This window comes from Aegilops tauschii, chromosome 7 (genome assembly GCF_002575655.3).
Source record: "Aegilops tauschii subsp. strangulata cultivar AL8/78 chromosome 7, Aet v6.0, whole genome shotgun sequence".
Taxonomy (NCBI): Eukaryota; Viridiplantae; Streptophyta; class Magnoliopsida; order Poales; family Poaceae; genus Aegilops; species Aegilops tauschii.
In genome coordinates, this window is record NC_053041.3 from 123,273,708 (window position 1) to 123,301,087 (window position 27,380).

General features: G+C 47.1%; 3 protein-coding genes and 1 pseudogene across 3 annotated transcripts; all 4 read left to right on the top strand.

Annotated features, from left to right (window-relative positions):
• The first annotated feature begins 562 nt into the window (after window positions 1-562).
• On the top strand, window positions 563-2,155 carry LOC109732626 (BTB/POZ domain-containing protein At2g24240-like; annotated as a pseudogene).
• A 1,081-nt stretch (window positions 2,156-3,236) lies between these two features.
• LOC120968039 (F-box/LRR-repeat protein At3g26922-like) lies at window positions 3,237-6,594 on the top strand. The gene is made up of 4 exons (XM_040394417.3): window positions 3,237-3,348; window positions 4,357-5,329; window positions 5,420-5,569; window positions 5,685-6,594. The coding sequence occupies exons 2-4, from the start codon at window positions 4,400-4,402 to the stop codon at window positions 6,072-6,074; spliced, it is 1,470 nt and encodes a 489-aa protein (XP_040250351.1). The 5' UTR covers window positions 3,237-3,348; window positions 4,357-4,399; the 3' UTR covers window positions 6,075-6,594.
• A 100-nt stretch (window positions 6,595-6,694) lies between these two features.
• LOC141026894 (putative FBD-associated F-box protein At5g56690) lies at window positions 6,695-9,746 on the top strand. Its single transcript, XM_073503769.1, has 4 exons — window positions 6,695-7,387; window positions 7,755-8,718; window positions 8,810-8,958; window positions 9,067-9,746. Exons 2-3 carry the CDS (start codon window positions 7,759-7,761, stop codon window positions 8,849-8,851), a joined length of 1,002 nt encoding a protein of 333 aa, XP_073359870.1. The 5' UTR covers window positions 6,695-7,387; window positions 7,755-7,758; the 3' UTR covers window positions 8,852-8,958; window positions 9,067-9,746.
• An 11,859-nt stretch (window positions 9,747-21,605) lies between these two features.
• LOC141026918 (BTB/POZ domain-containing protein At2g24240-like) lies at window positions 21,606-22,097 on the top strand. The gene has a single exon (XM_073503799.1). It carries the CDS (start codon window positions 21,606-21,608, stop codon window positions 22,095-22,097), a length of 492 nt encoding a protein of 163 aa, XP_073359900.1.
• Window positions 22,098-27,380: the final 5,283 nt, after the last annotated feature.

A 27,380-nucleotide genomic window follows, 5' to 3' on the forward strand; every position in this document is an offset into this window, starting at 1 on the left:
TAAAAACGGTTCGAGATTTGGACGCATGGTTTAAGAGATAAAACGTTTTGAATAAACGGATCTACGAAAAAAGGGAAAACTCCCAGGTTGCGACAAGTGGCGCGCTGCATGTGCGCCACTTGTCGCGATCTGGGAAAGTGGAGTGTTCTTTGCAACGAGTACTCCTTAATCAGTGATTTCGGGGTCCATCCCTCGTGCGTGCACATATTTTTAACTCGCGCTTTTCGCGCCATTGGGCCGGCCTAATAATGTCGATAAATAGCTGTCGCGCACCAAGTCCACCACTGAGATGTCGTCCATCGGGCTATGGTCACGAGCGGCCTGGCCCGAAACCTCCCGTCCATCTGCAGACCCATCACGGTCACAGTATGACCAGAAAACGATTTTGGCACAGATCTGCACGTTATCTTTGGCGATCCAAAACGCTGCCCGACTCGGAGACCGATGTTTTATTCATGGCTTGGAACAATAAAAGGACGCGGCACTGTGTTCAGGCCACCAAAGCCAACGTTCGACGCGACACGCCCACGCGCGCGCAAGTCCTGTACACAGCCGACCGGCCATGCACACGCCACACCCAGCCGGCCGCGTCCGGCTGAACGTTGGCGGGCAGGTGTTCGAGACGACGGCCGACACGCTCACAGGCGCGGGGCGAGGGAACCATGCTGTGCGCCATGATGGACCCCTGCTGGAACGCCGGCGGCGCCGCATCCACGGCCAGGGGCGTGCCCGAGTACTTCATCGACCGCGACCCGGCCTGCTTCGCTTCGCTCCTGGACATGCTCCGCACGGGCGAGCTCCACGTCCCGGCCGGCGTCCCGGAGAGGGCGCTCTTCCGCGAGGCGAACTACTACGGCCTCCTCGACCGCGTCCGCGCCGCTCGCATCGGCGAGCTCGATCTCGAGAGGGTCCGCCTAGCCGCGTCAGTGCCACCAGAGCGGGTGCCGGTTGACCACCCGGTCGTCCGCGCGGCGCCCGACGGTGGGTGTTGCATCACGCACACGTACACGCACGGTACCACCGCGCGGGTGTACAACTGGATGCTGGAGCAGCGCCGGACGGTCTGCCTGACACCTGCAGTGTCGTGGGTCCGCGATGCGGTCTACCTCGGCCCCTCCACGCTCCTCGTTGGCGGCTTGGGCTTGGCTGCTTTCTCGGCGCTTACCGGCGACCTAAGTCACCACTTCCGATTACCAAACCTGGGCGAGAGTGTCGACCTTGACGCACTAGCTTTGGCCTCCGACCAGGAAACAAACAAAATGTTTGCGAGCTGCAGAGGAAGAAGCCGCTACGCCGACCGCTACGGCATCGGTGCTTGGGAGTGCATCACCGGCGAGCAGGCAGGCTCCTTTTTGCACTTCAACCCCGAAAGCAAGATGGGCAGCACCAACAAGCTTCAATGGCTGCCAAAGACCAAGACGCTCATGGCGGCCAGCGTTTGGCCGTCGTTTTCCATGGCTCTGGTAGATTCCCGGGATATGAGCGTTGTGTGGTCGTGGTGGTATGAGAGTGCCTGCGAGGGGAAGAACAGACGGGTTGTGGATGCAGCCGTGATGGAGGACGAGAGGTCGGTCTGCTTGATCAGTGAGCACCATGATCTCGGGTTACTCGACATTCGTATCCAGGGCAACTCCGGAAACGTGCAGTGGCTACATCAGAGCAAGATGAGTTCGACTTCCAAGTGCAATACTTCAAAGCTTGCCGTGCACGGCGGACTGCTCTTGGCGTCCAAGGATGACACCATCTCGGTGTACGGCGGCCCTAATTATGACCTGAGGCTGGCGCTGCGTGGGAGCCAAGGCGGTGGCGCCATTAGCGACTTCTCCGTTGGGGGCGACCGGCTCTTTGCCGTGCATCAGGAGAACAATGTGTTGAATGTCTGGGAAACGCCACCGCCTCCCATTATCTAATTTTTAATTAGTCACTGACTATTATCAAGAAACCAGTTGGTAGTACAAAAGATTCACCTCATAGGTCATAGTTTTGAACGAGCGTGTTGCCATTATAATTTTTTTTCCGTATTTTTCGTTGAATCTTTCTGATCAGTAAAAAGTGGCAATGCAGCTTAATTACCTGTTAATAGGTAGAACTTCGTTCTCAAATGTAGAATCATTTATCGATTTTAAAAAGTTCATTGTTGCGACAACATATTAAACTCGGTTTATTTTATGAAGTATAAGTATAAGGTGAAATAAATGTACGAAATGTACATTTGATCTATTTTTCCTATGAGGGAAACATGGAACCCTGTTTGTTGGCCATGCCCGACAACTTTGCGACCATCCCTCCAGCACTATTTTCGAGTTGGTGAATGCATTATCGCCTCTCCTCCATCTTCTGTCGCTGCCTCCTCCCTCTCTCGCCAGAACCTGGAGTTCTACGCTGCACTCCCTTCGCTTTCATCGCGGCACGACCGAGCAAGGTAGATGCAGCAGTACATCACTGAAGATGGATTGGTGGCAGGTGGCGGCGGCGGCCTTATACCCGGCAGGCGTCCTGGTTGAGGAGTGCGCCGGACTGGTGGGTGCCCCGTACCCGGCAGGAGTCTTGGTTGGGACCTCAGGTCTTAGATGTTAGGTTTGGCTGGTATTAGGCCCAGACTATCAGCCGACGGAACAAGCCCTAGCGGTATGATCGCTCGCGAGGCGTCTACGATAAGGATGGGCTTGTACGACCTGCTGCACATGATCGGGCGCGACGTGCTAGTTTGCTGGCCTCCTCCCTCGGCTGACTACCCCCAATACATATAGACCTAGCGACTTGGGGGCCTGGGCGGTCGGCCAATTTGGCCTGCCCCATCAACGGGCCTGGGTATGGCCAAGATGGGCAAGGATAAAAAAGAAATGATAACCCACTGATAAGTGGGCCCTACATGGAAGAAGAAATATAAAGACCGTAGTTCATATAATTTGACTTTATACCCTTGCTTTGGAGCCTTTATTTTTTAGAAGACCCTTTAAACCCACTATAAAGGCTCAACATTTTGGGAAATCTGCTAGAGTTAATCTAACGGTCTAGATTTATTTAACTGCACACGGTAAATTTGGGCATAGGGGATCCCCACGGTTCACCCTCCTCACACTTTCCTCTTTTGATTTTTCTTTGAGTCCCGGCCCCTTCAATAATTTTTGTGTGCAGAAAGTGACACTCTATCTGGATCTGACCCAAATCCGCTTTCTCTCTCTATATATAGTACGAGTATATACCCCTTTGTGACCTAGATCCGCCACTGCCGCCGCCGCCTCCTCAACCCTAACCCCCAAACTCAAGCGCGTCACCACTCATCGATGTTCCCGTTCTACCGCCGTTCGCTGTTGTCTCAACCTCATCCAGAGTCTTTCACCTTTGGTAAGTTTTTCGTTGTCGCCCTGCACCCTCTCGCACACACAAAGACTCAACCCCACGCCCTGATTTATCCTTCTGATTTATGGTTGCGCTTTATAGTTTTTGCTAGCTCAAATTATTAGCAATGGAAATAAGGCAATTTTATGGAGTGGTTGTTCTAATCTGGTTATGAGTGATAGGAGGAGCTATTTTAAAGGCCTAACTTTTAGAGAACCTAGAATTTATCTAACGATCTTGATTTTTAACTGCACACGATGGATTGGGAACATAGGATCTCCACAGTTCATCCTTCTCCTCTCACCTCCTTTTCCGATTCATCTCCCGAGTCCTGGCCAACCTCAAATCTTGATCAGAGAATTTAGATTTATTAGGGAATCTCTACTTGCTCTTACGATCTAGATTTATTTAACTTCACAAGATGGATCTCGAGAGGGGATCTCCATGATTCACCCTTCTCCTCCCACCTTCCTTTTCTGATTCCGCTCCCGAGTCTTGACCAACCACCAAGTTGGATCAGAGGATCTAGATTTATTTAACTTTTACAAAACCTAGAGTTTCTCCAACGATATATATTTATTTAACTACGTATGGTGGATTTGTAAACAAGGGACCTCCAGAGTTCACCCTTCTCAGTTCTTTGCCATTGGTAATGTTCTTGTCATCCCATCATGATCTAAACCTTACCGAATTTCCACAAATGAACTTCGGGTTTGTCGTGCACAACGAGCACACGATCTAGATCAAATGTTTGCCCACACAAACCCATTCTTATTTATCGTACTGATCTATGGTTCCATTTTACAGTTTTTGCTAGAAGCAGAGTTGGCTATTTATCAAGGAAAATACAACAACTTTATTGAGTGGTTGTTCTTATCTAATTATGAGGGATAGTAGAAGCTATAAATGTGATGAACTGGGATAACCTTTTGTTGTGCAGTGTACTTGCATTTCGGCCTTCCAGGTTCATTTGCTTGATATAATTGTACTTACCCTGGCTTCATTTTCATGTAGAATTAAAGTGGACAATGATCTAACATGCACAAGAAAAAGACACATGGGTTCCTATGAATCCTACCAAGGAAAAGTCTTTAAGAAAACCAGAGCAAATGTTCAGTTTACAGACCTTCCTGAGGATATGCTACCTATGGTTCTATCAAAGTTGCCACTAAAGGATGCTGTAAGGAGTGGCATTCTATCAAGTAAATGGAAAGATAGGTGGATGTTATGCCCCAAACTAAGATTTGATGTTCTCACAGTGTCCAAGAATGTGTTTTACGAACAACAATACACTCAGAAATTCATTAAGACTGTGAATGCAGTCATGCAACAACATCAGGGCATGGTTGTTGAAGAGCTCATGATCAAATTTGAGTTTGACTGCAGGATACTAGATCATACCAATTCGTGGGTTGCTTTTGCTGTATCATCGCGGACGAAGAGCCTTGCCCTTGATATAGCACCAACCGATTACTTCGGTCGTACTGATCAGTGCAGATTTCCGCTCGAGCTTTTAGACAACGGAAGCATATTTCAGCTTCGTCATCTAAAACTTAGCTTTGCATCATTTGAACTGCCCCCTCAATTCAGCGGTTTTCCAAATCTGAGAACACTTGACTTGTACTTGTTACGTGTCAGCCGGAAGGATCTTCAAGATATGCTGTCAAATTGCATTAATCTTGAGTGGTTCAGTATGTTTAGATGCCACCTGAATGATGAGCTGACAGTAGCTTGTCCATTGTCAAAGTTATTATACTTCCGTGTTGTGCACTGCAGGATAACAAAGATAGCACTCAATGCGGCAAAACTCAAAACTTTCATTTTCTATGGGCGTCTGTATCCTGTTGACCTTGGGGATGCTCCAAACTTGAAACACGCATTTCTTGATTTCTATACCCCAGTGACTCCTGAACATGCTTTGACTATACTTCCCAAAGTGCTTCCAAGTGTTCAGGATCTGACATTGCGTGCTTCTTTTGAACTCAAGGTTTGCTGTCTCACACTTCGCTTTAATATGCAAGTTGGTTTTTCTGGTTTCTCTCTCTCGCAATGACCATTTATATTATCTACTTTTCAGATGCCCTTGTTGATGGAGACCTCTTGCAAGTTTTCCCACTTAAAATGTTTAGATTTGTGGTTGATTTTAGATGACAAAGAAGTTGACAATATTCTGTCTTTGGCCTCACTTTTGAGGGCTGCTCCTTTCGTTGAAATGTTAGGGATGAATGTGAGTATAGTACTCCTATCTCCTACAACGACCTTCACTTTGCTATAAATAGATTGACTCGTTAACCATGAATTATGCCTATGCTTACCATGTTTTGTCCCTCAAACTTTTGCAGTTTCGTGTTTTTGGTGTCCCACATCATGTCTCAGAGCCTATTAAAAGCATTACCAAGTGTCCACATAATCATTTGAAGAACCTGCATATTACAGGATTTTCTGGAACAACAACACAACTTGAATTTCTAGTGCATGTTGTTGAAAGTGCCCATGCCCTGGAGATTTTGACGATTAATGGACCTAACATAGCTCGCCGTGATGATAAATGGCTAATAAGATTCCGTTCCCTAGTTCGAGAACTGGAGAGAAAATATCTTCATGAAATAATTTCACCAAATGTGAAGCTCTCCATTTTCTTCCGGAATTCTAAAATGCTGGAAGGACAGAAACACATGAGTTTTCTGGAAGAAATCGACGCCGCCATATTATATTATGCAACTCATCAATGAGGAGGCCAAGATTTGGGTCACCGCGGGGCCGAAACACTGGAGTCTTCCTTTGGTTTACAGGAATTTGGTAGGAATTATGTAGAAAAATATCCCTTGAATCTCTTTGATTTGTAGGGATGTTTTCCTATTCCTATGTAGGATATGAAACAATCCTTCACATTTCGAAGGAAAAAAATATTAGTCTAGATTCAGTTTAAAAAAATCCCATCTTATACATCAGATGCCATCTATTTTCCTATAGAAATTCTGATACGTGTCATCTCACTTTCTATGATTTTCATACCTATGATATTCCTATCCTATAAGTCAAAGAAGTCCAGAGTAATTTGATGGCGCGGGAATAAAAACTTTATTGTATTCCGAACTGTTGTTGTAATGCACCTTCTTTTTCGAGCATTAACCTTGTAAACTCCCTTCTTAATTAATGGATGAGACAATTTTTTTGCCCCCGTTAAAAAAGACTCAACACATGTGTATGTAACCTTTTGGTTGTAAATTATGTCGAACGATTCGTCCTCAATGCCTTTTCTTCTTTCCATCGTCGAGTGTGTTTGTTATTATACTGTTTGCAAAACATTATATTGTATTTGTACAGCTCCGACAAGCTGTGTGGATGCTTGAAAACTGGGAGACAAACACTCTATGATATCGAGCAGAAGCACAATCCAAATCCAAGGAAATGTAAATCAGGGACACAAGTTGACTACTGTATCATTCGTCAATGTGTACACATAGGATAAGAAAGAACTGGTACCACACGGAGGATGAGAAAAGAACTGCTGGCTACTGTGTCGTCCGCCATGGGCACGGGCTAGCGTATCATTGTCCGTGTTCCATGAACATGAGTGTCTCACACAAAAGGTATTACTTACAAATTTATCAAGAAATGAAATGAAAAAAACAGTTAACAGTAAAATAGGGTTCTGTTCATCTCCTCGGTGCTAATCAAGACTGAAGTGTACTGCTCAAGTGTAAAAAAAATCTCCTAAATTCTCGAAGCTCCCTGACGGGATCTTCAGATTCTCCAGGTAAAAAAGGAAGAGCAGTCCACCCTTTCGTCCTCCCTTCTCGGACTCGTCTCGCAGTCGCAGTCCCTTGTCCTGACCGACCTCCAGTGGGGATCGGATCGGACCCAACGATGCTCTGAAATACCACCCTCTGTGACCTAGAGCGGCCTCCGTGCCGTAGCGTAGCGCCACCGCGGACGCCTCAACCGCAGCCCCCAAACTCAGCTGCCGCGTCGCCGCCCATCGCCGTTCCGTTCTGCCGTCGCGCCGCTGCTGTCTCTACACCGGCCGCCATCTTTGCCATCGGTAAGCCTTTGCCGTTCCGGGAATTCAGTTTTACTGTGCTGGTGCACCCTCTCGCCCTCACAAACACCCAAACCCATGCTCTGATCTATCCCCGAAATCATAGGCACTGTACTAAAATGTAACAAAAATGACCTTTCGTTTTATAGTTTTGCTAGAAGTAGAGCTGGTTTATTTGTCAAGGAAATGTTTACAACTTCCCCTAGGAAAAAAAACACAACTTTATGGAATGACTGTTCTATCTGGTTACGAGGGATAGTAGAAACTAGAAATGGTATTGAATACAACAACACTCTGTTCTGCAGTTCACATTCCATGTTTGTTTCCTCGATCTGTTCATACTTAACCTGGTATAATTTGTGTGCACAAGCAAAATGGGCAGCGATCTAACACACACGAGAAAAAGACCGAGGCACTACTACCACGGGCAAGTCATTAAGAAAACGAGAGCAAAGGTTCAGTTTGCAGACCTTCCTGATGATCTGCTGTCTATGATTCTATCAAAATTGCCACTGAAGGAAGCTGCAAGAACCGTTATTCTGTCAAGTAAATGGAACGACGTGTGGAGAGTTTGCCCCAAACTGAGATTTGATGGCTTCACAGTGTGCAGTGACATCGTGTTTGGGGGAGAACAGTACACTCAGAAATTCATTGACAATGTTAATGCAGTCATGCAGAAGCATCAGTGCATGGTCGTTGAAGAGCTCGTGATCAAATTTGGGTTTGACCACAGGGTACTAGATCATATCAATACCTGGGTTGCTTTTGCTATATCATCGCGGACAAAGAGCCTTGCCCTTGATTTAGGACCAGTCGACATCCAAGGTCGTATTGATCAGTACAGATTTCCGGTCGAGCCTTTAGACAACAGAAGCATATCCCGGCTTCGTCATCTTCAACTTAGCATTGCATCATTTGAACTACCCCCTCAATTCAGCGGTTTCCCGAATCTGAGAGCACATGACTTGCACTTGGTAAATGTCACTCGGAAGGATCTTCAAGACATGCTGTCAAATTGCATTAATCTTGAGTGGTTCAGTATGGTTAGATGCCATTTGAATGATGAACTGATAGTAGCTCGTCCATTGTCAAACCTGATATACCTGCGTGTTGCACACTGCAAGATAACCAAGATAGTACTCCATGCGGTGGAACTCAAAACTTTCTTATTCTATGGACGTCTGTATCCAATCGACCTTGGGCATACTCCCAAACTGAAGCACACATTTCTTGATATCTATTCCCTGTTAACTGTTGAGCATGCTTTGACTGTGCTTCCCAAAGTGCTTCCAAGTGTTCAAGATCTGACATTGCATGCTCATTTTACTCTTAAGGTCTGTTGTCTCACATTTATATTAATATCTACATTGTTTTATCACATTTCTCTCTCTCTCCTATTTTGACCATTTACTATCTATTTTTCAGATGCCTTTGTTGATGGAAATCCATGCAAGTTTTCCCAGTTGAAATATTTACATTTGAAGCTGTCAATTGGTCATAAAGAAGCTGCCAACATTCTATCTTTTGCCTCTTTTCTGAGGGCTGCTCCTTCTGTTGAAAAGTTAGAAATGCATGTGAATATACTCCTATCTCATAGACTTCTGTTTGCTACAACTTGATCGATTAGCGAACCATGAATTGTGCCTCTTCTTGATCATGTTTCCTCTGTCACGCTTTTGCAGTTTAGTGTTTTGGCCTTCCCACATCGTGTCTCGGAGCCTATCAAGAGCCTTCCACGGTGTCCACATAGTTATCTGAAGAACCTACATATTACAGGATTTTCGGGAACAACAGGACAACTTGAATTTCTAGTGCACGTTGTTGAAAATGCCCCTGCTCTGAAGATACTGACGATTAAAGGAGCTGACTCGATTGGTCGTGATCTCAATCATGAAGGGAAAAGAAAATTTTCTTTGAAGTTCCGCGAATTGGAGAGGAAATACCTTCATGGGATAATTTCACCAAATGTGGACCTCCGTATTATTTAAGTGTGCCAGACATCTAGCTGCTCTTGTACACGCAGCGGGCTGCAATTCCATTTGTACACGCAGCGGGCTGCTGTTCCATTTGCCCGATCGGTGTACAACTGGATGCTGGAGGAGCGCCGACCGGTCTGCCTGACACCTGCAGTGTCGTGGGTCCGCGATGCGGTTTACCTCAGCACCTCTATGCTCCTCGTTGGCGGCTTGGGCATGGCTGCTTTCTCCGCGCTTAGGGCATGTCCAACAGTTTGTATGTTAGCTTGTTGGTAAAATATACCATGTCATCAACCAACACCTTAACATACAACATCTTCAATGGGTTGTATCTAGTATGCCTAATAGGATGTGAGATAATAAATAAGGTGCTCTCTGATTCTACATTGGAGCTTGTGCAAGGGGTGTTGGTTCATGTACATACAACCTTCCTCTCTTTCCTCATTTATTACATGACACATCATCAAAAATCCTATGTGACAAAGTCTACCAACAACTATCTTACAACCAGTGGAGATGCCCTTACCGGAGACCTAAGTCACCACTTCCGACTATCAAACCTGGGCGAGAGTGTTGACTCTGACACACTGGCATTGGCCTCCGACTAGGAAACAAAAATGTTTGCGAGCTGCAGAGGAATTAACCGCTTCAACAGCTACGGCATCGGCGTTTGGGACTGCATCACCGGCGAGCAGGCAGCCCCCTTTTGAACCCCAAGCCCGAAAGCAAGATGTGCAGCACCACTGTCACGCCCACGATGCGGCTATATCTCCCACGTGTCGAGGCACGAATTGGAGGAACCGCATGGTGGTTTTGTCGCAAGAAGGGTCATCTTCACACAATCCCATGTAATGAACAAGAATGGGATAAAGAGTTGGCTTACAATCGCCACTTCACACAATTCATAAATAAAATCATACATCATTCTAGATACACACATAGAGCGACTACGGTCAAATCCAAATAAAAAAGAAGATAACCCCAAATGCTAGATCCTGATCGTCCCAACTGGGCTCCACTACTGATCAACATGAAACGAAACATAGTAACGGCCAAGGTCTTCATCGAACTCCCACTTGAGTTGGGTAGCATCGCCTGCACTGACGTCAACGGCACCTGCAACTGTTTGGAAGTATTTGTGAGTCACGAGGACTCAGCAATCTCACACCCGCGAGATCAAGACTATTCAAGCTTATGGGTAGGAAAGGGTAATGAGGTGGAGCTGCAGCAAGCACTAGCATGTATGGTGGCTAACATACGCAAATAAGAGCGAGAAGAGAAGCAACGCAACGATCGTGAAGCTAGAAGTGATCAAGAAGTGATCCTGAAACTACTTACGCACAACCATAACACAAGAACCGTGTTCACTTCCTAGACGCCGCCGAAAAGAGACCATCACGGCTACACACACGGTTGATGCATTTTAATTAAGTCAAGTGTCAAGTTCTCTACAACCGGACATTAATAAATTCCCATCTGCCACATAACCGCGGGCACGGCTCTCGAAAGTTCAAACCCTGCAGGGGTGTCCCAACTTAGCCCATTATAAGCTCTCACGGTCAACGAAGGATATTCCTTCTCCCGGGAAGACCCGATCAGTCTCGGAATCCCGGTTTACAAGACATTTCGACAATGGTAAAACAAGACCAGCAAAGCCGCCCGAATGTGCCGACAAATCCTGATAGGAGCTGCACATATCTCGTTCTCAGGGCACACCGGATTGTCCAAACTTCCGGTAGGCGAGCGCAGAGTTGCCCCTGGTGGTCACCGGCGGCTGACAGGTTGGACCAACACTCAGAGGAGCATTGGCCCGGGGGTTTAAATTAAAGATGACCCTTGAGTCTGCAAAACCCAAGGGAAAAAGGCTTAGGTGGCAAATGTTAAAACCAAGGTTGGGCTTGCTGGAGGAGTTTTATTCAAAGCGAACTGTCAAGGGGGTCCCATAAATCACCCAACCGCGTAAGGAACGCAAAATCAAGGAACATAACACCGGTATGACGGAAATTAGGACGGCAAGAGTGGAACAAAACACCAGGCATAAGGCCGAGCCTTCCACCCTTTACCAAGTATATAGATGCATTAATTAAAATAAAAGATATTGTGATATCCCAACATAATTATGTTCCAACATGGAACAAACTTCATCTTCACCTGCAACTTGCAACGCTATAAGAGGGGCTTAGCAAAAGCGGTAACATAGCCAAACAACGGTTTGCTAGGAAAGGTGGGTTAGAGGCTTGACATGGCAATATGGGAGGCATGATATAGCAAGTGGTAGGTAGCGCGACATAGCAATAGAGCGAACAACTAGCAAGCAAAGATAGAAGTGATTTCGAGGGTATGGTCATCTTGCCTGAGATCCCGCTAGGAAGAAGATCGAATCCATGAAGAAGACAAACGGACGTAGTCGAACGAATCCTCACAACTCCGGAATGAAACCGAAGCTAACGAGAGAAGCAACCCGGAAAGAAACAAACAACATAGTAAACAATCATCACATAAACATGGCATGATGCACAATCAAGTATGATGCATGTCCAGTTTAATGAGGCATGGCATGGCAAGGTGCACAAACAATTCTACAAATTAAGTGGAGCTCAATATGCAACGAGTTGCATATTGACGAAACACCACATTCAAGTTATTTAGTTCGGTCTTGTTTATGTACCCAACAATATTAAATGTTCTTAAACATGGCAAGGGGTGAAGCATAAGTAAACTAACTATTTAGGCAAGTTTAAATGAGGCCGGAACAACAGATAACAATTCCGAAAAATCCTCATGTGCATAATTTGAGTTTGGTACTGTCTGCCCTAAACACAATTTTAATGTTGTTAAACAGCAAAATAAAGTGCACCATGTTAAACTAGGCATTTTCTACCCCATTTACATATAAAGTTTATTAAATTCGGATCTACTGTTAATTAGTTATGAAATAAATCATTTTAGCATGGCATTTAAGCAAATTAATGCAAACAGCAAGTTAAACATTTTAAACATGTATGAAAGTGGCATATTATGAAAGTACATGAAAAACTGAGCATCTTACATATATAGTTTATTTAATTCTGATGCATGGTTTGTGAATTATTGATGCATGAACAAAGAGGGTTTTTCTGCAAAACTGGCACTCTCTGGAAATTAGCTAAAAACGCAGCAGAGGAAAAACATGCATCGGGCCGAAACTTGAACAGTGCCGAACAGGAGCAGGCGCTGGGGGGGCAGCTCACCCATGGGCTTCGGCCCGGTTCGGTGGAGAGGGAGGCTGGAAGGGGCCCTGGGCCATGCTCTCGCGTGGCGCGGTCAACACGATGGGTCAAGCGTTCCCGTCGTGAAACTGATGAAGCAGGCAGCGGCAGCTTCGTTCGTCCGTTCGATGCAGAGGCGAGGCCACGGCACCGCTGGGGCTTGGACGCAGCGGCAGGGACATGGCGAAGGCGCAACAGATGGGGTGCGGTTGAGGTAAGGCGGCGCGGAGGAGGTCTGGGAATGGGTGGTCCATGGCGGAGGCGGCGAGATCCAGCGGTCCCCGGCCGGATCTGACGCGAAACGGCAGCGGTGATGGACTCGGGGTAGAGCATGGGCGTCCATGGCGTCGGTCCCTGTGAAGAGAAATGAGAGAGATGAGAGAATCTGAGAGAGAGCGTTACCGGGGAGCAAGAGGAAAACAGAGGGGAGGATGGAGAGGGAGGGCACAGTCCTGCTGGTCCGGTGCTGCTCCAGTTCGACGGAGCTTGACGGCAGCGACGTGGAAACAGAGGTCTCCGGCGCGGGAGGCTAGCGAGGGAGGGGAGCAGCGGCCTGGTGGCACTCCGGCGAGCTTGGTCGCAGGGACGCGGGTCCGGTGAGGCGGCAGGGTCGAGGAGGGAGGAGCGAACGGGAGGAGCTCGGTGTGGGGGTGGATCGATGGGTGGATCGGGAAGGCAGGTGGCTGCGCTTGCGGGTGGTGGCGGAAATCAAGGAGCTGGTCGGAGCGATCTGGTTGGGTGGAGAGGACTCTGAGGTGGGTGGCTGCTGGATCGCGGCGGCAGGTGAGGGAATGGATGGATGGGACAACTAGCGACTAGGGTTTGATCTGCTAAAATAGCATGGATTTTGGTTAGGGGCTAATCTGGTCCGTCCGATCATAATCGGGCGGTCGAGAATAGATAGGTTAGGGAGTCCAAGTAAGAAAACGGAGATGTTTTATAGATGTTAGGGGATGATCCGGATCCAATGGTGATGACTGAGCGGGTCGGGTTCGGGGGCAAGTTTCGGACGAGCAAGCGAGGGGGTCTAAGAGAGGTGATGAAGGCAAAGGGAGAAACGGCAACGACGAGCGAATGCAAGTTTTAAAACATGACGGCAACGAAGTGCCGATGCAATGCAAATGATGCAATGATGAATGCAACACACAAATAAAACACACGGCGAACACGAAAAACAAGGAAGGCATCTGGAGCGTCGGTCTCAGGGCGTTACAACACTCCACCACTACAAGAGGATCTCGTCCCAAGATCTAGGATGGCACCGGAGGGAAAACGGGGGAGGAATAGGTAAAACAAAGTTGCTTCTTTGACAAACGAGTGAAACCAAAGAACCTTGAGAGGTTGAACAATTTCGAGAAAAGAATACAACAAAGATGAACGAAATTGAAAACACTCCGTTAGAAAAGAGGAACAAGGAACACTACGAGAACCTTATAGGTTGAAAGATCAAAGAAAAATGGGTTACAATGGACAAGAAGTACATGCAAGCACTCCGGTTGATAAGAGATGTACAAGGAACGATAAGGATCAATTACGATAATGCTCCGGTTGGAAAATGGAAGGGATAGAATATGAACTTGGCAAAAAGAAAGCACTTGGATGAGACTCCGGTTAGAAGAGGAATGATAGACACAACACTCCGGTTAAAACAAGATAAAGAAGGAATAAGAATGATAAAATTTGGACAGCACTCCGACTGTAAATGGAAGGAATTGAACATGAACTTTACAAGATGAGAGGATACTTAATGAAATCAACAACACACTGCCTCTGGAACTATTGAAAGAATGGCACAATGGGTCAGAAAGATTTCAGACAACACTCCGGTTGAGAAGGGAGGCAAAACTTGACAGAATGGGAAGAACTTGAAAAGAGGGCACGACACTCTGGTTGGAAATGGATAAGCACGAAAAGAACACGGTCCTCACAAACCGAGAAGATGAGCGAAGAGAGCAACATCGCAATGCCTCCGGAAGGAAGAATAGAAGATATATCATTGGAATCACAGAATGGAGAAGAAAATGCCAACTTCTGCCATCAATGAACTTGGAAAGCACCCTTCCAAGAAGGTTATAACGGAGTTGTTGGAAAATCAACAACGAAAAGGACAAGCTTGTTGTGGGCTTATGGAACACATCTCAAAATTATGAGGTGACAACCCGCCACTAACGGAAACAGTTGATTGGATTGAGATCAACAAGGAGATGAAAACTTCTTCACCAAGATGAGAAGGAGAAAATTTGATCATTGATAAACACCACAAATAGCTACATTCCCTAGGGAAGGCTATAGGTGAAATATAACCCAATACAACTCCAACAAAAGATTGATTGGTTGAAAAGATCTCTTGAACGAAGATAAAATGATGGATTTAAATATGTCACTCTTGAAAACTTTGAATCATGAAACACGAAGGAAAATTATCGACAATGACATAACACCACCTCAAAAGATAAGGTAGAAAGAATTGCACTTCGGAATGCAAGATGAAGAATGCTGGAACTCCTCAAGACAAAACATGTGTTGAGAACCATGTTTATCTTTGAATATAGCTTGGCGGATCTTAACTTCGAGAAAAATCTTGAAGAACAATTCGAGAATGAAAGGCATCCTTGATGAACCATCATGTAGACCCTCCATGAAGAACTCCGGTAAAAAGGATGATAAAACGAAAGAGATGTTGAGAACACAAGGTGAAGCCTTGTGATGATTTAGATGGAGCTTCGCGACGAGATAATGCGGAAAACTTGGAACTCCGGAAAAGAAAAGATGAAGCATCTCGAACCGAGAAAAATGACATGATGAGCAACTCTGGAAAGAAGAAACTAGATCACTTGGATGAAACCATAATAAGAATTACGTTATGCGTATCCTTCACCAATATAAATTGATGACAAGCAACGGATTTGGCATACTACTTATTCTCGTAGAAAGGATTAAGATAGATATAGCGCAAACTTGAGGAAGGTCTTCAACGAACCACCGGTAGGATTTGGGAAGACGAATGAATTGATACGGTAACAAAGGAAGAGGAATCTCGAACGAACCACCATAAGAATTGAAAATGAACGAAGAAAAGATAAAGAAACGCCGGGAAGAATTAGAAAATGAATAAGATACTTGAGGGGATTTAGATACATGAGAACGAAGAGATCATGAACTGATTAGAGGATATTTGAACGATGCACCAGTAAGATTTGGAGAGCGAGAGCTGAAAACTGAGAATGAATAAACCCGAAATGATGGCCTTCATAGGAATAAAAATGGAAAGAACTCATGCAATGCTCCGGGTGGTAAGAAAATAATTGTCACAATCAAAAATAATTATCAGGGTGGCATGAAGCTAGAACCATGAATCTTTGGAAGAACGGGTAAGAGTTAAGAGGAACTCTTCTTCGGTCTTCAAAATTCGAGAATGACGACAAGAAACACCACCATGAATTGTTTAGGCCCTCCGGAATGAAAATTAGAAAGGTTGAAACAACGATGAAAAGAATATGAAAGCAAACTTGGAGGATACATTTGACTTATGAGAAATCATTCTTATGTCAAACTTTGAAGGAATTTGGGAATCGCTCCGGATAAATTAGAAGAGTCAGGTAAGATCCTGGAAAAGACTTGTGGGTTAGGGCCCACTCAAAAGATACACCATTGAATGATTAAAAGAAAGATTGCGCCGGTTGAATTAAATGGCTCAAAAGAGATAACAACCTTGAGATAGCTTGAACGGATTGGGAATGGAAATGCGAATCTTCTGAGATATCTTCAGCACTCCAGATAACATGAATAGCAAGAGGTGGATGATTAAGAGATGCGCCGACATGAGAAAGCATTTGAAACGAGGAAAAGAATACGATCAACACTGAAAGCTTGACTTGAGTCCACCGGGGAAGAAAAGAGAATGATGAACTTGAAGCTCCGTTAGTATCTTCCTGAGAATCACCGGATAAGAACATTGACAGAAAAGAATGGAGAAACTTCACATCCATAAGATGGATACATGATTAAGAAATCTGAGTCCTTGAAGAAAGAGGGTGGGAGGGCGGGAAAAACAAAGGCAACTTGGGGCATATGGAATAAACACCGTTGAGAAAACTTATAATTGATCTTCCGGATGGGGAGAATGATGGGATCATCTCGAAGAGAAACGCACCGGTTGGAAATAGAATTAAGATGGCAATCTCGATGATTAAGAAGGATTAGTATCCACATAGGAATATGAGAACACCACTTAGAAAAGGTATGGAATCCACATTTGATTTCGAAGCAACTAGAATACCACAACTTAAAACAAAACAAAGGATTGGCTCGCAAAATAAGCCGGAAACAAACATATGATAGAGATTTCGCCCAAAGTGTTCGTGATGAGGCCCCACAGGCATGACGTACAGTGGACGTCACGAATGACAAACAAGACGTCCCCGAATCGGCATAGCCAAGGATTCTTTAAGACGCCTCGCGACCACTGTAAATCGACCGTGAAAAGCGAACCACTAGACGTTGGACCCCAATCTCAAATCATACATCCATCAAAAAGATTTCCTAGGAGCTAGTTGAATTCCCACCTATAAACTCCCGAAACTTTCTGGTTATGCAATCTGGTGTTGGGGATACAGGGGACGCAATATATCTCACCCAAACTAACAATTCCTAGATCCAGCTGTATCCATCCGTCAACACATAACCAAGAAAACTCCGGAAATCGTGTACCTCAACCTTCGAAAAGCATCCATTATACGAGTTATGGCAATACTCCCGAACTCCCGCCCTAGTACTGGGTGGCGTCGAGGTGATCTCACCAACAACTGCATAAAAGAGATTTTCGATGTCGGCGAAACTCAAGTATTCCAGAACTGCAACGATAAAATTGTGACGACAACACCTCGGAGCTCAACTCCCCGGGACACTGCCACAACCCCTAAATGTCAGGAGGCACCAAGAACAATGTTCTTGTCACAAAACCATCGGAACGATTCCAAGATACCCGCGTGATCCTAAATTTTTTTAGTGAAATTTGAGGAGAGGAAAGTCAAAACATCTACGTCAGGAGGCCTCACCAGAGCGACGAAGGGGCTGAGGAGTAAAAAGAATCCTACTCTCCGATATATATAATCCTAAGACTCAAAAAGTTTTTGTTCTAGACTCAACAACGTCAGCGATTCGATCAAGCAGGGGGCTCCTAAGTCGGGGATGGCTCTGATTACCAACTTGTAACGCCCACGATGCGGCTATATCTCCCACGTGTCGAGGCACGACTTGGAGGCATAACCGCATGGTGATTTGTCGCAAGAAGGGTCATCTTCACACAATCCCATGTAATGAACAAGAATGGGATAAAGAGTTGGCTTACAATCGCCACTTCACACAATTCATAAATAAAATCATACATCATTCTAGATACACACATAGACCGACTACGGTCAAATCCAAATAAAAAAGAAGATAACCCCAAATGCTAGATCCCTGATCGTCCCAACTGGGCTCCACTACTGATCAACATGAAACGAAACATAGTAACGACCAAGGTCTTCATCGAACTCCCACTTGAGTTGGGTAGCATCGCCTGCACTGACGTCAACGGCACCTGCAACTGTTTGGAAGTATTTGTGAGTCACGAGGACTCAGCAATCTCACACCCGCGAGATCAAGACTATTCAAGCTTATGGGTAGGAAAGGGTAATGAGGTGGAGCTGCAGCAAGCACTAGCATGTATGGTGGCTAACATACGCAAATAAGAGCGAGAAGAGAAGCAACGCAACGATCGTGAAGCTAGAAGTGATCAAGAAGTGATCCTGAAACTACTTACGCACAACCATAACACAAGAACCGTGTTCACTTCCTAGACGCCGCCGAAAAGAGACCATCACGGCTACACACACGGTTGATGCATTTTAATTAAGTCAAGTGTCAAGTTCTCTACAACCGGACATTAATAAATTCCCATCTGCCACATAACCGCGGGCACGGCTCTCGAAAGTTCAAACCCTGCAGGGGTGTCCCAACTTAGCCCATTATAAGCTCTCACGGTCAACGAAGGATATTCCTTCTCCCGGGAAGACCCGATCAGTCTCGGAATCCCGGTTTACAAGACATTTCGACAATGGTAAAACAAGACCAGCAAAGCCGCCCGAATGTGCCGACAAATCCTGATAGGAGCTGCACATATCTCGTTCTCAGGGCACACCGGATTGTCCAAACTTCCGGTAGGCGAGCGCAGAGTTGCCCCTGGTGGTCACCGGCGGCTGACAGGTTGGACCAACACTCAGAGGAGCACTGGCCCGGGGGTTTAAAATAAAGATGACCCTTGAGTCTGCAGAACCCAAGGGAAAAAGGCTTAGGTGGCAAATGTTAAAACCAAGGTTGGGCCTTGCTGGAGGAGTTTTATTCAAAGCGAACTGTCAAGGGGGTCCCATAAATCACCCAACCGCGTAAGGAACGCAAAATCAAGGAACATAACACCGGTATGACGGAACCTAGGGCGGCAAGAGTGGAACAAAACACCAGGCATAAGGCCGAGCCTTCCACCCTTTACCAAGTATATAGATGCATTAATTAAAATAAAAGATATTGTGATATCCCAACATAATTATGTTCCAACATGGAACAAACTTCATCTTCACCTGCAACTTGCAACGCTATAAGAGGGGCTGAGCAATAGTGGTAACATAGCCAAACAACGGTTTGCTAGGAAAGGTGGGTTAGAGGCTTGACATGGCAATATGGGAGGCATGATATAGCAAGTGGTAGGTAGCGCGGCATAGCAATAGAGCGAACAACTAGCAAGCAAAGATAGAAGTGATTTCGAGGGTATGGTCATCTTGCCTGAGATCCCGCTAGGAAGAAGATCGAATCCATGAAGAAGACAAACGGACGTAGTTGAACGAATCCTCACAACTCCGGGACGAAACCGAAGCTAACGAGAGAAGCAACCCGGAAAGAAACAAACAGCATAGTAAACAATCATCACATAAACATGGCATGATGCACAATCAAGTATGATGCATGTCCAGTTTAATGAGGCATGGCATAACAAGGTGCACAAACAATACAACAAATTAAGTGGAGCTCAATATGCAACGAGTTGCATATCGACGAAACACCACATTCAAGTTATTTAGTTCGGTCTTGTTTATGTACCCAACAATATTAAATGTTCTTAAACATGGCAAGGGGTGAAGCATAAGTAAACTAACTATTTAGGCAAGTTTAAATGAGGCCGGAACAACAGATAACAATTCCGGAAAATCCTCATGTGCATAATTTGAGTTTGGTACTGTTCTGCCATAAACACAATTTTAATGTTGTTAAACAGCAAAATAAAGTGCACCATGTTAAACTAGGCATTTTTCTACCCCATTTACATATAAAGTTTATTAAATTCGGATCTACGGTTAATTAATTATGAAATAAATCATTTTAGCATGGCATTTAAGCAAATTAATGCAAACAACAAGTTAAACATTTTAAACATGTATGAAAGTGGCATATTATGAAAGTACATGAAAAACTGAGCATCTTACATATATAGTTTATTTAATTCTGTTGCATGGTTTGTGACTTATTGATGCATGAACAAAGAGGGTTTTTCTGCAAAACTGGCACTCTCTGGAAATTAGCTAAAAACGCAGCAGAGGAAAAACATGCATCGGGCCGAAACTTGAACAGGGCCGAACAGGAGCAGGTTCTCGGGGGGCAGCTCACCCATGGGCTTCGGCCCGGTTCGGTGGAGAGGGAGGCTGGAAGGGGCGCTGGGCCATGCTCTGGCGTGGCGCGGTCAACACGATGGGTCAAGCGTTCCCGTCGTGAAACTGACGAAGCAGGCAGCGGCAGCTTCGTTCGTCTGTTCGATGCAGAGGCGAGGCCACGGCACCGCTGGGGCTTGGACGCAGCGGCAGGGACATGGCGAAGGCGCAACAGACGTGGTGCGGCTGAGGCAAGGCGGCGCGGAGGAGGTCTGGGAATGGGTGGTCCATGGCGGAGGCGGCGAGATCCGGCGGTCCCCGGCCGGATCTGACGCGAAACGGCAGCGGTGATGGACTCGGGGTAGAGCATGGGCGTCCATGGCGTCGGTCCCTGTGAAGAGAAACGAGAGAGATGAGAGAATCTGAGAGAGAGCGTTACCGGGGAGCAAGAGGAAAACAGAGGGGAGGATGGAGAGGGAGGGCACAGTCCTGCTGGTCCGGTGCTGCTCCAGTTCGACGGAGCTTGACGGCAGCGACGCGGAAACAGAGGTCTCCGGCGCGGGAGGCTAGCGAGGGAGGGGAGTAGCCGCCTGGTGGCACTCCGGCAGGCTTGGTCGCAGGGACGCGGGTCCGGTGAGGCAGCAGGGTCGAGGAGGGAGGAGCGAACGGGAGGAGCTCGGTGTGGGGGTGGATCGATGGGTGGATCGGGAAGGCAGGTGGCTGCGCTTGCGGGTGGCGGCGGAGATCAAGGAGCTGGTCGGAGCGATCTGGTTGGGTGGAGAGGACTCTGAGGTGGGTGGCTGCTGGATCGGGAGGGATCCCGAGGAAGGGAGTGGCGGCGGCAGGTGAGGGAATGGATGGATGGGACAACTAGCGACTAGGGTTTGATCTGCTAAAATAGCATGGATTTTGGTTAGGGGCTAATCTGGTCCGTCCGATCATAATCGGGCGGTCGAGAATAGATAGGTTAGGGAGTCCAAATAAGAAAACGGAGATGTTTTATAGATGTTAGGGGATGATTCGGATCCAATGGTGACGACTGAGCGGGTCGGGTTCGGGGGCAAGTTTCGGACAAGCAAGCGAGGGGGTCTAAGAGAGGTGATGAAGGCAAAGGGAGAAACGGCAACGACGAGCGAATGCAAGTTTTAAAACATGACGGCAACGAAGTGCCGATGCAATGCAAATGATGCGATGATGAATGCAACACACAAATAAAACACACGGCGAACACGAAAAACAAGAAAGGCATCTGGAACGTCGGTCTTGGGGCGTTACAACCACCAAGCTTCAATGGCTGCCAAACACCAAGACGCTGATGGCGGCCAGCGTTTGCTCGTTATTTTCCATGGCTCTGGTAGATTCCCGGGATATGAGCGTGGTGTGGTCGTGGTGGTATGATAGTGCCCGCGAGGGGAAGAACGGATACGTTGTGGATCCAGCCGCCGTGATGGAGGACGAGAGGTCGGTCTGCTTCAATGAGCACCATGATCTCGGGTTACTCGACATTCGTATCCAGGGCAACTCCGGATCCGGAAACGTGCAGTGGCTACATCAGAGCAAGATGAGTTCGACTTCCAAGTGCAATATTCCAAAGCTTGCCGTGCACGGTAGACTGCTCTTGGCGTCCAAGGATGACACCATCTCCGTGTTTGGCGGCCCTACATATGACCTGAGGCTGGCGCTGCGCGGGAGCCAAGGCAGTGGCGCCATTAACGACTTCTCCGTTGGGGGCGACCGTCTCTTTGCGGTGCATAAGGAGGACAACGTGTTGGATGTCTGGGAGGCGCGGCCACCTCCTGTAATCTAATTTTTATTCATCGATTACTGGACTAGTAATTAGTATCAAGAAACTAGTTAATACTAGTAGTACAAAAAATTCACCTCATAGATCATCGTTATGAATGAGAGTGTTGCCATTATAAGTTTTCTTTTCATATTTTTCGTTGAATCATTCTAATTAGTAAAGAGTGGCAGTGCAGCTTAATTACTTGTTAACTAGTAGAATGCCTGTGCGTTGCTACGGGTCTTTTAATTTTTTATTGCATATACTAAACTTGATGAATTTTTGGCTTCTTCCGCTGGCATCGCCTTGGGACCCTCGTCGTTTGGTTTCTTTTTAAACATCAACATAATTCATCTTCATTTCTCATAATCTACAAAAATAAAATATATAGAAATACACCTTTTGTATTATAATGTGCAATATTTCTACAAAGAACAATTATTTGTATACATCTCTTCTAATTCTGTAAAACTCGATGAGTTTTTAGTCTGATCCATTATAGTTATGTCAGTGACTTTGGCAATCACAATTTTCAAAACATCATCCGATGCCTCGGTTTTTATCTCTAATATACAAAGGTGAACATATAAACATATATTAAACAGCTCATATACAATATATATACTCATTGGTCAGCTGTTAGATTCAAGCGGGTGACCGTTTTTAGTCAAAGTGAATGACATCGGGCCTTTTAGTGGAGTGAGTCGCATGCCAATTTTGTTGACATGTAGGCTCACCTATAAATCATTTGTTGGTAATTATTTTCCAGAAATGACTTGTTAGGGTTTGTGACATTTCTCTCATAGCAAACGGCCGATTTTCCCTTAAAATCAAACAAACCCTCCTCCTCCTCTTATCTTAAAAAAAGCAATTCACCCTCTCACTCATCGCACGATGCGGCGGTGACACTCACATCTCATTCTTCCAGCCCGCTCTGCCTACCACGGCTTCTCATTGTCGCCTCCCCTCGATGCCACGTCATATGGATCGCACCTTGCTCTCACCGGCACGTCCCCTCCTCTCTACGATGTCACCTGCCCCCTCCTCTCCCTCCACGGCATCTCAAGCTGATGCCAAGGAGTGCGCTCCATCATAGCCCACGGTGACCACCACAACGACACAACCTTCTGCTCACCACAACGCCGCACCTTCTCCGACAACATATTCCTCTGGTGTTTGTAGCTGCTCGAATGCTGATTTTGTATCTGCCAAAGATTGACTCCAAGAACATATTCACAAAAACAACCAGTGTAACTTCACTGTTTGACAAAATAGTAGTCAAGAGAAATACCTTGCATACCTAGTTCACATGGTCATGATATCATGATTATAGTAGAAAACAATATTTACTATGATAATAAAATTAACCATAGTGAACTCTACACTTTACAAAGAAGTGGTTAATTTTGCGCAAGATAGATAACAGAATTCAGAGAAAAAAACTACAAAATTTGGGTTAGGCAAACCACAAAATAATTTAATTAGAGGAGATAGTAAATAAAACACCCCTTCAATTGTAGAATTGTTATAGAGGCGTCGCAACTATGCTACTACTGCACAAATCTATGACAAATTGTGAAATTAAATTATCACATCTAAACTCAAAACATCAGGGCCTCCTTAATTTCATACATTCACCTCCTAATCGAACATCTGTGGCCTATGACCTAGAAACTTCCAAAAAATTGTAAAGAAATAGCAGAGATTCGTGAATCATACATGACCTGATTAAGCCCTCGCAATGATAAATCAATGTCTATATGAATGCAACCATGTACCTTTTATCTCTGTGTCTTCCACGTAATCCAATTCATATGATACCATTGGTTTTTCTGAACTTGAGAGGTAACAGTCTACACATATTTGTATCCTAGAGCCGACATGACCTGCTAGAGTCTACGCATATTTGTATCCTAGAGTCTACACATATTTGTCATGTCTAGATGAGTCCCCCTCCCCCGCCTTTCCTTCCCAGCCCCTCCTTCCGCCCTCGCGCCGCATCCCCGGGAGGCGGCCGGGGCGGCCCCTGCGTCTCTCCCCTCGGCTTCGCATCCTCTTCCTCTCCCCTGCCGTCGCCGGCGGGCGCCCCCGGCTCCGGCCCGGGGGGTGCCGGCGGCGGCAGGATCTCCTCTCCCCGCGCGCTCGTCCTCCTAGCCCGGGGCAGGGGGGCGGCGGCGGTGTCGCTCGGTTTGGCGGCGGTCCGGTGACCCGGCGGGGTGGCCGGCTGCGGACGTGGTGGCGGCGCTGCTCCTTGGCGGCGGGGCGGCGTGGTGGTGCGGGGTGACCGACGTCGCGCTCCCGGCCCAGATCTGGGCCCGGCGGGCCCCATCTGGGTCCTAGCGGGCCGGCCCCCGGCGTGGCCTCGTTGTCTGCGGCGCGGTGAGGAGGAGGAGCGGCTCGGATATGGGGTGTCGGCGCCGATGGCGTGCCGGCAGCAGCGCGAAGGCGGGAGCTTTACGGGCCCACGAGGGCTCGGCCGGGCCTGGTGTGCTCCTGCTATTGCGTCCGGACGGCTACCGTCGCTGACGGTGGAGGTGGGGCCCTCCCGCGTGCCGACGGTGTTGATGCCCTAGTCCCGGCTCAGATTCTTCGCCGCGCTGTCCTCACTTCGCGGTGTCGTGGTGAGACGGCGTGGGGGCCTCATGACCGCGTTGGCGCATGGTGGTGGTTGGTTTGGTGGCTGGATCCGGAGCGCCCGAGGTGCAGGTTGGGATCGGGGGAAACCCCTGTCGGCGTGGCCGACACCGGCGCGGTGGCGCCTATGGGTGCCACCTGACCTTCCGGGAGGGCGTCGGGGGCTACCCTTCCTCTCGCCTCGTCGTGTACCGTGGTGTAACGCCCCAAGACCGACCCTCCAGAACACTTCCATATATTTCGTGATCACCGTGTGTTTCTTTTTGCTTGCTCTATTTATTTTGCATTGCATCATGTCATCATGCCATCATGTCATTTAATTTTTAAAACTCAACTAAATAAATTGCATAGATTTTTGATCTATTTAAATCGAGGGAATTCATATGGTGACTTCTCTTTATAACATATCCTCCCAATATTAGGGAGCTATAATAAATATTCCATTCTTTTGGAATTAACCATAACACACTTGCATAATAAACGCCATGCCTTTTCCATTTCAAGTTTGTTCCCCAAACTTTGCCAATAATTCTCATCTCTGTTATCGAGGCTCCTCTAAGATTCTCAACATTTTTGGACACTCCTAGAACCTCGTCCTAGTTCAAACCATTTGAATTAAATTCAAATGAGTTTGAATTCAACTTCACACGTGTGCCCACTTCTATTTTTTCCGGGATCAAGCACATTTTTATGAGTCCGGGAAAATAGCCCCTTGCACAAATCCTTTCCCTAACTCCTCCTTTCTTTTCTTCTCTCTAATTTCTTTTCTATTAAAAGAAATATGAGGGAGAGAGAGAGAGCGCAGCCTTGCAGCCCAGCCGGCCTCTTGGGCCTAACCAACCAGCGCCGGCCCACCTAACCCTCCCAACCCTAGCCGCTCGACCCCTCAACCCCTCTCGTTCCCCTCCGCCACCACCCACACACGCATGCATCGAGCCAGGGAGAGCCCTGCTCGATCCCCACCTCTCGATCTCACCCTCTCCCTCCCGCAGCGCCCCCATCTTCCCGCAGCGCCCCTCTCCCTCGATCCCCTCCTTCTTCCTTGCTTCGCCAGGGAGAGGAGCGAGACCCCGCGCCTGCAGCCATCGTCCTCCGCGCCCCGCAGGAGCGTCGCGCCCTCGTCCCTTTCCCCTCTGCCTTGCCTCTCCGTTACATGGCCCGGTGCCAGTGCCGCTGTTGCTTCGTCACCCGTGCCGCCATGGCCCTCCTCGTGCCTCTGCTTCCTCGCCCTCGCCGGATTCGAGTCCCTCCGCTCCAGATCTGGCGCGTGCCGCGCCCCGAACCTCACCTGCGGCTCCACCGCCCCATCTCCACCTCGCCGACCGTCAACCCCGACGTTCGACCCGGCCATCTTCTGCTGCTACCTCGAGCAGTCCCGCCACGGCCATCACCACCCCGACGCCCTTGCTGCTGCTGCTGCTAGACCACCTCGGTGCCACCAGGGAGTGCCATGGCCTCTACCGAGACCCTTGGAATCATCAAGACCACCAAGTACCACGACATACGGCGCCCGAACGACCACCGCACCGAACGCCAAGTACAGAATGATGACCCGCGAAGCCCTGGACGCCATGTACCACAACCGTTGCATTCCGTTTCATCTCTGCCGAGACCAAGAGGACGCCAAGTACCAGGATGACGACGACCCGTCAAGTTCATCTACGGGCGTGTACCACTACGCCGGAGTCCTCGGATTCATCAAGTTCCCACGACGACTTAAGTGTACCCCTCCGGTCGCCAAGTTTGACTATCGTTGCTACCATGTACAACTACTTCCACTACGCCGCCACGTGTGCCACTACTTCCCACGACGACCCGTGAACAAGTACTTCCACTTCGAACCCGTCCGCCCCGAAACGTACGCTTCAAAGGTATAATGACGAGACGACCGCCGTGGACCGAATGCATGTGTTGTATGAGATGCACCGTTTGCACCATGTCCGAATTGTCACTCGTTTCCATGCCACTAACCCGTGGGAACCCGGTAGTCGGGAGCACCCCACCATCTTGCATGACATGCGCACGCCACACTTCCTTTTGCGCCGGTATCTCCACGAGCTACCGGAACCGATATCTTGCCGTGGCATCATTTTCGGATTCGTTGCCGTGGCACCCCTTTCTTCCACCACGGTGACAAATGCTTCATAACATGCTCATGTCAACATTTTCATAAAAAGGCATAAAACTTGCATTGTCATCCACATCATGATAACAACATTTAAAAATGTTTATAATTGTTTTTTCCTTTAAATTTCTATTTATGCATATGGGGATTTTCCGGAATTGTCGTTTGTTATTTCCGGCCTCATTTAAACTTGCCTAGATAGGTTGTTTAATTATGCTTCACCTCTTGCCATGTTAACCAACATTTAATCTTGTCTTGTTCCTAAACGAGAGCAAACTAAATAACTTGAATGTGGTGTTTCGTCAATATGCAAGTCGTTGCATATTGAGCTCCACTTAATTTGTAGTATAGTTTGTGCTCCTTGCCATGCCATGCCTCATTAAACTGGACATGCATCATACTTGATTATGCATCATGCCATGCTTATGTGTTGGTTGTTTACCATGATGTTTGCTTCTTTCCGGTTGCGCTTCTCCTTGATAGTTTCGGTTACGTTGCGATTATGAGGATCTGTTCGACGACGTCCATTTGTCTTCTTCATGGACTCG

Excerpts from the sequence above, each read along its gene's own strand:
- LOC120968039 (XM_040394417.3), top strand. The coding sequence starts at position 4,400 with ATGGGTTCCTATGAATCCTACCAAGGAAAAGTCTTTAAGAAAACCAGA. Across the intron at positions 5,330-5,419 it reads GTGCTTCTTTTGAACTCAAG|ATGCCCTTGTTGATGGAGAC; the intron begins GTTTGCTGTCTC and ends TCTACTTTTCAG. Across the intron at positions 5,570-5,684 it reads TTGAAATGTTAGGGATGAAT|TTTCGTGTTTTTGGTGTCCC; the intron begins GTGAGTATAGTA and ends AAACTTTTGCAG.
- LOC141026894 (XM_073503769.1), top strand. The coding sequence starts at position 7,759 with ATGGGCAGCGATCTAACACACACGAGAAAAAGACCGAGGCACTACTAC. Across the intron at positions 8,719-8,809 it reads ATGCTCATTTTACTCTTAAG|ATGCCTTTGTTGATGGAAAT; the intron begins GTCTGTTGTCTC and ends TCTATTTTTCAG.
- LOC141026918 (XM_073503799.1), top strand. The coding sequence starts at position 21,606 with ATGGCGGCCAGCGTTTGCTCGTTATTTTCCATGGCTCTGGTAGATTCC.